Raw genomic sequence first — 12,357 nt, forward strand, 5'->3', positions numbered from 1 at the left:
ACTAAGGAAGACCAGGCTTTGAACCTCTTGGGTCCTTCCTTAAGAAGAGGTTAAGAAGATCAGAGTAGAATGGTATACCAACATGTTGGGGAAATTCAGTGGAGGGCATTCAAATCGCGTCTGAAAATTCCTGACGAGATATGAAATACCGGTCTTTCAATAATACCGGAAACCAGTCCCAGTCCTCTGAAGATGTCCAAGCTCCCTTTGAGGGCATTCTCCACCATACCCCAGTAAATGTTATCCAGTTCAGTATTTTTGACAAGTGGTTTAAAAGGATGACCAACAGCATCAGGGCTGTTGGGGGCATATTTCTAGAAAGTGAACTGGTCTGCTTGTCGGCAGGTGTTCTCAAAAAGCCATATCTCAGAACTTAGTGTATAGTTTTCCTTCATGCTTTTCAGTTTGTGCCTTAATTCACAGGCTTGCTAAATCCAAACCATACTGAATTAAAATGAGCAGAATGAAGTTACCCAAAACTATGGATACAAAAGGGTTAATTTTCACAATACCAATCTCTCAACACACACACAAACGAGGACATTTTGACCGTCACATCTTTATTTGAACAAATCACTGTTCCTTGTTTTCTCTGAGACGTCGGACGGCACTCCTCACACTTGTTGCTGCTGTTGTGCTGAAAACAAAATAAAAATTTTAATTAATTCTCTATCCAACATCTTTTCAGGAATATATAAATTAGCTTGTTAAGTGTCATGCAAGCAGATGCTCCAAATGTTTTACACATCTGTTGTCTATAGTGTTTTAACATACGGAGCCGTGTGCTGGGGAGAAACCTGACCAAACATGACAAAGACAGGCTGGAAAAAGTCATTAGGAAAGCGGGTGGGGTGGTGGGTATAAGACAAGACACCTTTAGTGACATGCACAATAGAAAACTGACTGACAGACTAATAACAATTTTGACCAACATAAGACACCCACTACATGATGACATTAATAGCAGAAGGTCAGACATAAGTGGTAGGTTTAGAGCTCCACGCGCAAGAACATCTCGATACATTAATTCATTTATTCCTACAGCCATTCGCGCACACAATCAAAACATCCAATACACTAAGTGAACCCTCCCACCCCCCAAGCCCACTCGCCACAGCAACACCTGAACTCCACCAGCAGACGAGTGTATGGGAGCAGACATTATGCGTGCATGTGGGACTGAGCGGGTGAGCACGGGCGAGCAAGCATTTCTGTGTGTGTGTGTATGTGTGATCGGAAGTGATTTTTAAATATTGTCTTATTTTATTTTACTTGGATTTCATGTATCTTAATGTTAATGTTCTAATCTTATTGGCGTGACATATGTGCATGCATACGTTGTTTGTGTGTGTGTGAGTGTGTATGTGAATGAGTGTGCGTGTGTGTGCGTGTGTGTGTGTGTGCGTGCATTTTACTTATATATACGATTTATTCCCTTGATGTTTTTATTTATGTATTGTTGTACAATACCTTATGGTCTTAACGTGTGTGTGTGCGTGTGTGTGTGTGTGTGTGTTTGTGCGTGCGTGCACGCATGTCATTTTTAGTAATCTTATACCATTTTTTTGTTGTTGGATGTTTTCATTTGTTAATATTGTTGTGCAATACCCTATTGTCTTAACATGAGTATGTGTGTGTGTGGAGGGGGGGGTTAGTATATCGTCAGCTATTGGGAATTCTTATTTGACTAGTTTTAATCTCTTCTTATGTTGCGCATGATTTTATGCCAGTGTTTACAATGAGCCTGTGATTGCACAACTTAATTTCCATGTGGATTAATAAAGTGTTTTTGATTTGATTTGATTGATCTGACATCGTGTCACTGTTATTCATCACAAGTTTCTTCTTATAATTGAAATATTTTACTGTCATCGAATGTTACCTTGAAAAAAAGAACCTTGAAAAAAAAAAAAAATCAATGCAAGGACGGGGAAAAGGCCTAAACAAAATTGAGTTTTTTCTTTTAAAACTTAACCACAGGTTATAAAATGAATTTTAAGTCAAGACAGGCATATTTAAAAATATCCTCAAGTTCTTCATTGGTAATCTAAGGGACAGGACTAATTCAGAGTTTAATGATTCCACTCTCTGCAAAAACAAAATGGTCAGCAAAAAAATAAACATTTCTAGGACCTAATTTTCACATACTGATGTACAAGCTTTTTTCAACCTGTAAAACAAAGCAAGGAACATCGCCCCTGTTGAAACTATAGGTCTCTTTTGATTGTACTACCAAAAATGGTGCAATGCAATCACCAGACTTTTACAAACCATGAAACATGCTATGGGATACAAAATATAATGCATGACAAGGGTTTAACCCATTACCTGCCTTGGGACGCAAGACTTGAGTCCCTTTCTTGCATTGTTATACAGCTACAGGGCATATCTCTCACATCCAATTTTCATCAGCAATTCATGGTTGATAGTTAAAGGGAAACGACCTATTTTGTTTCTCCCTGTCATTTAGAATGTTTGAAGGTTGTTTACATCCCTTGAATTTCTGCAATTCGTACTGTATGACTGATAGGCAGTGGTAAGTTCCGAAGTCACTATCACACATAGTTGGTCAAAATGGTTTGTCCAGCAAGGGTTGATATCAGCTCATTTTTTGAGGTTACAGTCTTAGAAGGGGCTCAGGAAATACTGAAAGAGGACAGTGGGGCAGCGCTCCTGTGTACAGTGACGGTTTTTCAGGTGCATATTTGGACTACAAAGAGCACTCAGCAGTCACAACGCACTTCATGACAGAGTGAAAGTAACAGTGATGGAAGATTTATGCCAGGGACTGATCAGTCTGCATCCATAGCAGGCTAAGAGTAAAGTGTGACAGTGAACTTGAATCGGTTGCAAGCACAAGCACTGTCATTCTACATGTGAAGCTGTTAAGGAAAGGGGGATGAGTAGAGAGGTGGTCAGTCTCATTTCACTCGCTACCAGCTGGGCAGGGAGAGGATGGGGGACATGATCTGTTGGCCAAGTGCCAACATGCAGCTGGCTGGCAAGTTTTTTTCTTCATCAAGCACCCCAAGAAAACAAATTTGACTGGAAATCCAGGAATTACTGTGATGCAGAGATGTTTTAACCACTTGATTTAATGAAACTAGTCTTTGACTCAGATTTTAAACAATTACACAATGGAATTTTAATAACTTTATCATCTGTAAAAAGTACAAGGTACGAGCAATCCTTATGCTAAATTTCACAATGTCTTTGTATCTGAGGAAGTAGAGGTAAGTATTTTTTAACTAAGGAGGAAACCCCAAGCTTTTCCTTGGCATGCAGGAATGACAAAATTGTCAAAATGTTCAGCAGACAAGGGGTTAAATATAATATGCTAGCAATATTAGTTTGTAACAATATACATAAAAGAGGGAGAGCAAGAAACCAGAGCTAAGATCTATAAAATAAGGACGAATAACTGGATACCTTCTTACAGAAATTTTGGTCACTGTTTTTACAGAATAAACAGACTTACATGTAGACCCAAGCACCGCCAGCAACCACCTTCTTGCATTTGGTGCAACCCCAGATGCCTGTGGCTCTCCTCTTCATGGAATCCTGCACACACAAGCACGTGATATATATATATATATATATATATATATCTAAAAGAAAACATTTTCTGGGCAAAGAAGAAACTGTACAAATTTTCTAAAAATTACTTGATAAAACCATTTTGTCACTGTGTGTGTTTGTGTGTGTGCGTATGGTGTGTGTTGCACGCACACCACCACTGTCATTTGCAACCACCTTATATGTGAGGCCAACCGTTTTGACCGATTACTTTCACATTAAAAAAAAAAAAAAAAAAAGCTCATGATTTGACTAATTAAAACCTGCCATTATGTAAAGTTGATTTTTAGCACAAATGATCTGAAAATCTGACTCATGTGAAACAGACCATTTGGCTTAACGTTTCAGAAATGTGATTCCTAGCAGATGCACTCAGATTTCTGCAGAGTTAAATTAAGAACCCACTTACCCTAAAATTGAGAGGGTGAAGTACACACACACACACTCTCTCTCTCACTCAAACATAGGGAGTGAAACAATGTTTTTGATAAACAACACTTTCTACAAATCACAAAGCTCAGGACTTACTTTTCCACAGAATCCACAGGTGTACTTGCTGTGCTGTGAAACCTCCATCTTCTTCACTGTTTTTCGCAGGGAGGCTCCATAACGGGTGCCGTACTTTCCAACGATGCCAACCTTCTTAGTACGCTTAGCCTGCAGCCAGAGGAATTGACATCACACACTGTGTTTCCAGGCCACACCATGAAAGTCAAATATTTTTAACAGAAAGTAAGAAAACAAAGCAAAAACAAAACAAAAAACAAAAAAAAAGAAAAATAAATAAAAATCAGTATTGGATTAAAAAAAAAAACAAAAAAAAAAACCCAACAAAATAGGAATTAAAAAAAAAAAAAACCCTACAAAAACTGTCAAGTCTCTGTGCCAGTCTGAAAAACGAATAGACCGCTGGAGAGTTCTGTACACACATGACGTAAAAGAGGCGCATCACATGATCTGTGCTCTTGAAGTTGATTGGCTCTCTGAAATTTCGAGCAACAACTAACATGCAATCGAGGGAGGCAGAACATGCGAAACAGAAGGCTTCTTTCTTCGATTTTTTTTTTTTTGGCTTCTTATTTTGTTCTTTTTTATTGTGAATATATTCTACAGAGTTTGGTTGTAGCAATGGAGGCTGTCAACTGAAGAAACGGGGCACAGTGCATGTTTGCTGCATTTGTATTTGTTGATCGCCTTTGGCATTTCTTGCGATTTCGAGTAAAAGTTCGATGCGCATGTGCAAGATTGAAGATGGCTGCGGAACTCTCTGGCAGTCTGTTAACCAACCAACTCCATACTTCCTATTCTAAGCAAACATTTTATAAATAGCTCCACCTAAATTTTCTCAATCTGTGATAATAAATATAAAGCAAACACAAATGTAACCATATTTTTAAAAAATCCCTTGGCTGTAGAAAAGTGTAATAAATTATTTTCCAAGTATACTCAGTACTGTAATGGTTGGTAGTTTTGTGCCTGTGAGAACCAATCTATTGTCCATTGTGATGTATGTCTATGTATAAAAACATTACATGTATATCAATTGTATTGGTCTAATTTGTGCATGTGTATCAAAATCAGGGTAGCACATATTTAGAGAGTTAAATCGGGAGTGTCAGTGTGTGTTCATAGTTTGTGTGTAAGGATACAAAGGTGTAGGCGTCCAAGTGGCAAATAACATGCTGAAATGCCTTCTTGACACTGAAGCAATTTTTCAATTGTGTGATATATATCTAAGTGTATAATTTAAATCATATGTATGCCTCCTCCTGTTGACCTGAATGTGCGTCCCTACACAATCATGCTTATTGCATAATGCAAAAAAAAACTATAGGTTCTGAGAAAGACCAACCATGGGACTTTGGGTATGATTTACACTAAAACTGAATGCACATATCAAATACAGTTGTGCAATATTTTCTTTCCTTCACTTGTGTTTCAATTGGTCCCAGTTTTCATCATTAATAAAAGTGATGAACTTTCCATATTATAAAGACATTTTAAAATTAACTTGCTGTCATTTATGGCAAAAAACAATAGATAATTTTTCTATGAGCTACCACAACTGAAGAACATTAATTCCTCCCCCCAGCCCCCTTCCCAGCTTCATCCACTAGGCTTATGCTTCACCATCTTGTGGACATCTTACTCTGTATACATGTCAATAAATACCTACTTTACCCCTTGCAATTACACAGATACAACTAAAAACACCAATCCTGGAATTTGTAATTCAGGATGAACTGAGCAGTGTTCACAACATGGCATGGAAGATGGATGTTCATTCCATCAGTCACATGGAGGGGTGGTGGGGGGGAATGTGGATATTGCCAATCTTGTGTATTACATGTCCTCTTTGAATAGTCACAGTGGCAGACCTATGATCTGACCATTAATTTTGTCATACTTCTGTCATTTGATAGAATGATACAGAGACATTTTCACTTTCACTGCGTTGACGGCCACAATCATCAATTTGATTTTTACCCCGTTATTGTTGTTGGGTTGCGATGAAAGAAAAACAAGCTACAGAAAGTGACAGACCTATAAGTGAGGATGAAAACTTAGTCCTACTCTAAGTGGGTTCTCCGGCAGGCTACTATCACTTCACTGTTCGCCCTTCCGAGCTAGCCGGTCCCTTGCTGATCTAAGACAGCAGGGCCCCAAAACATGTAGTCATATTCAGTTATTGCTGACACATCCACCAAAACCACATTATCAAAAAAAAACCCATCAGGCCTTTGAAGACAAATATTCTAAACTGGACATAGTGACTTTGCACCTTTCTCTGTCTAGTTACTGTCACACTATTTCGGTATTCCACACCGTGTTCTGCTGTTGGCAGCGGGGGCACTGGTAGGGGAAGTGCGAAATCGATGTAGCGATCACAAGTGTCAGTGCTGCCTCTTACATTCTATTTAATGCCTACAATTGTGATAACAAATCGTGAAAACGAGTGTGGTGGACATCCCTGACAGTAGGACCCCATTTAGATATACTCTCTCGCAGTGAAGACCAGTGCCGCGTTTGGTTGTTGAAAACAAATGAGAAGATGATCCCAATCATCATGTTTACATTTTTAGTTATACTACAAGACAGTAGTATGTCAACATTTTATCTCAAAATAACTTAGTTTACTGGCTAAATTTTGCACAGGATACCTCAATGAATTCAATCGGTAAACTCTGGACAGTTTGGTTATCCTCTTCCTACAATGAACTTAAGTTTGCATGCCTACAAAAATTCTGTAAGTCGTGTAACGAGACCCGAGTGCTCCACACACGCTATCACAAGACATTAGCTATTTTATTAAACAAACTATTGGCAAAATATTCCCTACTTAATAGACTGCAGATTATTATTCTTTTGGATGTAGATTATATTACCAGACATTATAATTTTCTTCGATTTTAAAAAACAGTATCAAGAACCACTCACCATCTTCGTGGGGTTAGAACGATCAAGACCGGAAAAGGAAAAGCAATGGTATACATGCGCAGAGCCGGATGTTAGGACGGTGGTCACACTCCAGCAATTCGACAGATTGTGTTCAAAATGTGTGTGTGTCTGTGTACAGTTTCAGTTTCTGTGTACACTACTGATATGTCTAATTTTAGATCAGTGGTGTACACGTGTACACGCCTTTGCTTTTTTCTCTGTATTTCAATGATTTAGAGTCGTATTTGGCTGAGCATAAGAGTCCATCTGTTGATCTTTTATTGAATGTTAACATTTCAGACTTAGATAGTTACATGCGATTATTTGTACTGTTGTATGCAGATGACACAATTTTACTTCCGGAGACGAAAGAAGGATTACAACAGTCCCTCAATGTTTTTCACAAATGTTGTTTAAAAAGGAAACTAGTGGTTAATGCAAAGAAAACTAAAGTGATGATATTTAATTTTACATAAAAGCTAAAACCTGTTTTAAAGTTTGGTGGTGCATGTTTGGATGTTGTCCATTCTTTTAAATATCTTGGTATCAAATTTAGTAGAAACGGAACTTTTTACAAAGCTAAATATGAGAGGCAAGGACTTCAAGACTCACTTGTGACTGAGAGTAAAACACACAAGCTTTTTATGTATTGAGTATAATTTCAAAATGTAATGTTTAAGATGAGAAAGATCAGTTTAAAGCAAATCAAGTCCCCTAGCATTAATTAGAGTAATTTCCCTTTTTTACTATCTGCACCAAAACGTCTGCAAAATAAATAAAACTTCCATGCTTAGCAAAAGAAGTTCCTGTTTGAACAAAAAATTATAATAATGACTGCTCTTGTTGTTGGGTTAAATATCAGATCAAAGTGCCAAGTTTAGAGAATACAAAAAATATAAATATAACAGTAAATGCAGTTTGCATATAATTTGGCTTCATTATTTATTTTTTTGTGCCCATCCCAGAGGTGCAATATTGTTTTAAACAAGATGACTAGAAAGAACTGAATTTTTCCTATTTTTATGCCTAATTTGGTGTCAACTGACAAAGTATTTGCAGAGAAAATGTCAATGTTAAAGTTTACCATGGACACACACACACACACACACACACACACACACAACCGAACACCGGGTTAAAACATAGACTCACTTTGTTTACAGAAGTGAGTCAAAAATGATATATGAACAGGCTCAAAAAGCCATAGTTTCGTTACTTCAGTCAGCCAGAAATCAAGATTTACCGTTACATATCGTTCTGGACATGTACCAGTCTATAATTGTTCCTATTTTGTTGTATGTGCAGAAATATGGGGTTATGAAAATGTAGATATACTTGAAAAATTAGAATTGAAATTTTTGAAACGCTTGTTCAAACTGAACAGGAATACTATGACCCAAATTGTTTATAGTGAAACTGGTATTTATCCAATTAGTGTGTTAGTGAAAATGAGATTAGTTCGATTTTGGACCAGCTTAGTGATATCAAACACAGAAAAATATTCTGCGGGGAAAATATATTTGATATTACTTGATTTATATCGAAATGGTATTTATTCTTCAAAATGGATTAGTTGTATCAGACAAATTTTAATAGAAACAGGGTACGACTGTGTTTGGAATGCTCAATTCTTAGTCTTAGAGAGGGAATCTTTCTGCAAGAATGTCAACAATGCTTTGAGAGATAGTTTTCAAAATCTATGGAGACATTCTCTAGAGGCGAGTAGTAAATGTTTGTTTTATCGAAATTTCCGAAGTGAATTTGATAGAGAAAAATATATAAGTCAAATGCCTGATAATTACGTTATCAGCTTCTTCAGATTTAGAAGCCAGTTAAGTAATCATAAGCTGGAAATAGAAACAGGGAGACAAAGGCATACCACGAGAGTTACGACTTTGTAAGGTTTGTAACATGTCTGTGATTGGGGATGAGTTTCATTTCGTTATAATGGAATGTCCCAATTATGATCAGTTACGAAATAGATATGTTCCTAAAAAAATATTTGTCTCCAAAATCGGTTTTTAATGGCATTGTAATATGCTCAAAGGAGGCAAAAAAAAGAAGAAGTCATTTTAGCTGTAAGTAAGATGATTAGATTTGCAAATGTTGCCTAGCTACACTTTTGGGGTTAAAAGACATTTGTGTTTTCTCAACTTTTATGTGACATTGTTGTGTATTTGGAAATGTTTGTTCTGGGCATGAAAAGATTTTTTGCAGCAATCCTCCATACTCCAATAGGAGTGAAAGGATAATTAAAACTTGAACTTGTGTGTGTGTGTGTGTGTGTGTGTGTGTGTGTGTGTGTGTGTCTTTGTCTGTGTGTATGTGTGTGTGCGGAGTGTGCAGATTATGAAATCCGGTAATATCGCACTTCAGCATCCTAAATTGCTGGAGCCGAATTTAGAATTCTATGGTTACCTTAAGTGATGAAGATCTAAAAGCAAAATAAGAATATAGTATATTATTACCTGGGAAGAAACTTCCGGGGGAAAAAGTGTGCGCAAACAAAATCAGTTTTTTGACTGGTTGATCTTTTTCTCTTTTATTCATTCATATATCTTTCTTTTCTTCTGTTTTTCTTCGGTTTTATTTCTCGTTTTGTTGTTGTTGTTGTTGTTGTTTTTGTTTTGAGTTTTTTGTGCCGCACCGCTTAGTGTCTTATCTTGTCAGTAATCCTGTGGAAATCCCTGAACAGCGCAACAATCTACGGAGGTTGCGCTCTTGGAGACTGATTTCTGTGTACGACCGTTAAGCCCCATAGTTCAGCCAGGGGAACCCACACAGCATCAGTCAACAACAGCCGACAAAAACAAAAAAACAAAAACAAGAAAGAACTGTCCTGTAGCTACAGTACTGAGCCAGAGGCTCGCAGCCAGGCCCCAATCCTGATCTTGAAAAACTGAGGGGAAACTATGGCTGAGATTATATGGTCTGGAATGTGGTTCCACGGGCGGACAGCTGATGGGAAGGAGTGCCTCAGCCTGTGTGTGAGTATGTGCGGGAGCAGGGGACTTCACTGAGTGTAGTTTCTCTGGGTGGCCTCGGACGGTTCTACTTGTCAGAACTAGAGTGCCTTCCCGCCGGGGTACCACTGACCTCAACCAACTCAGTTGAACTTGGCCACCCGCCCTGATCTTGTACATCATGGTGGCGGCGGCCTTGGCCGCACGGCAGTGCGGCGCAGTTTGAGGGGGTCGAGTTCTAGCCTGGAGACACTAAAGTCAGCTCGGTTGCACTGCACTGGTGGTGAGGCGGAAGTTAGTCATGCATAATTCGCCGAGCTGATCTGCGTTTCACCTATGATCTCCAGGTTCGTTGTGAGATACTGTTCAAGTGCGGGGGTCCAAGACTGGCGCAGCATACTCAGTCTAGGATAGCCTCACAAGCCCCTTGTAACACGGTCTACTTAACTGACGTGGTGTAGGGGCATCAGTCCTATGTTTCTGATACACTGATGAAGGCGCTGGGCTTGTCTGCCTTTGCTGTTGTGACCTGGATGTGTGCTTCTCAGTGACTGAAGGTCTTTTCAGTGTCAACTCCACACCCAGGTATTTCGCTGGTTTTCTCCACCTTCTGGAGTTCCTCATCATGCACTGAGACCGGCCGCGTAGGTGGGAGGGAAGGGGTTTTTCTTCCTCAGTTGTCACTGAGAGGACGTGACACTACCGGCATCACTGAAATAAATGTCACGTCTGACTGCCCCCCCCCCCTCCTCCTCCCCGCCCTTCCCCCACCACCGTCCTCCCCTCAGCCCCCCTCCACACACACACGCACGCACGCACTGGCACACTGCAAACACGGCACGAGGCACACACACACACACCGGCACACACACACACACTGACACACCGGCACACACACACACACACACGTGCGCGCGCACACACTGACTCGGACGCACACACAACAGCGTGCATTTGTGCAGCGTGCATGCATTGTGACGCTAGCTTGCACCCGGCTGACGTGCACACTAAGAAAACGTCAGTGTGGCCGCACAGAGCCTTTGAAAGCATCATATGTTCGCCGCAACAACATGTGAGTTCAGCGGCCTTGCCAGTATGTTTGTTTGTTTTTGTTTTTATGGCGGGTCAGTCGAGTTGTGTTTCAAGTTGTTGTTGTTTGGCCGAGGGGCCGAGGGCGAGAGGGGGGGACCCGGGGTGGGGGGGGGGGGGGGGGCAGATACATGCATACTTTCACCTTCAAGTTATCTACTAGTATGCATGCCCGAGTCAGCGCACGTAACTGATGACGCTCGCGTGCACACGGCACACACACACACACAGGTGACACCGGCATTGACACTCACACACACACTGACACACGCCGCGGCGTATTTTGTCAACAAAACGGCGCTGCCGGGTACTGTAGTTAGTCCGGCAGTTCACTGAGTGAATACTTACTGTCGTGATTGCAGAGACCATCTTTCTTTCCTGGTAACCCCGTTTGGGAACTAAAAAGAGCTGAATCTGATATTAGCTTTTTCGACTGACATTATAACTGAAGGACGTCAGTAAAAAGATTGTTGTAAGTTATGTAAAATTTTGAATTCAAACTGATATATATCCACAAGATGAAAATATGTAAGGGCGGTTGAGTGATCAGCTGAGAGAGAGAGAGAGAGAGAGAGAGAGAGAACGGATTTTGTGACCGTGCACACCGTGGCCTCAGTCTGACACACACTGATACACACATGCGCGCACTGACACACATGCGCGCACACGCAAAGTGGAACTTGAGACTTACCACGCAAAAAGAGTAAGAGGGGACTTGATACAGACGTACAAAATATTTCATGGGTTTAACGATGTAAACAAAGCATGCTTTTTTGTACTCCAAAGGGAGACATTACAAGAAACAGCACAGATAAAATATTTAAACAGTATTCCAGAACAAATCTCAGAAAGTTTACATTTAGTAACAGAATAACAAATTATTGGAACAAATTAACAAACAATATCAAACGTGCACCTAGTATAAATACTTTTAAGAGCCTCCTAGATAAACACTGATGAGTTACTGACAAAAACGAAATACGACTCGGATGGATAAAATGACTGAGCTAGTCAACGACCTGACCAACAATAAAAAGGAGTAAATCTGAAGGGGCATAAAAAGCCAAAAACGTCTAAGTTGTATATAACAATGCCCCAAATCCTGATCCTGATCCTGAAGTAATGTGACGTACACAATAAACCTGAGAAACTGAAAGTCTGTTTCATATCAGCACTGAACACACCATAGCACATAATCGCATACAACTCCATCATTTCTACGTTCTACATGCTTTTCCATTGACATTAATAGCAAAACTTGGCAAGACCTGTTTATTTCACTGCGACAGCT

At 39.7% G+C, this 12,357-nt stretch overlaps 1 protein-coding gene across 1 annotated transcript; it reads right to left on the reverse strand.

Moving 5' to 3' along the window:
• Positions 1 to 543: 543 nt before the first annotated feature.
• Positions 544 to 7,125, reverse strand: LOC143294264 (large ribosomal subunit protein eL43). The gene is made up of 4 exons (XM_076605700.1): positions 7,015 to 7,125; positions 4,105 to 4,233; positions 3,479 to 3,561; positions 544 to 637 (listed from the first exon to the last, which is right to left on the reverse strand). Exons 1-4 carry the CDS (start codon positions 7,015 to 7,017, stop codon positions 574 to 576), a joined length of 279 nt encoding a protein of 92 aa, XP_076461815.1. The 5' UTR covers positions 7,018 to 7,125; the 3' UTR covers positions 544 to 573.
• Between the last annotated feature and the right edge of the window lie 5,232 nt (positions 7,126 to 12,357).

The sequence above is a fragment of the Babylonia areolata genome, chromosome 19 (genome assembly GCF_041734735.1).
Source record: "Babylonia areolata isolate BAREFJ2019XMU chromosome 19, ASM4173473v1, whole genome shotgun sequence".
NCBI classification, from domain to species: Eukaryota; Metazoa; Mollusca; class Gastropoda; order Neogastropoda; family Buccinidae; genus Babylonia; species Babylonia areolata.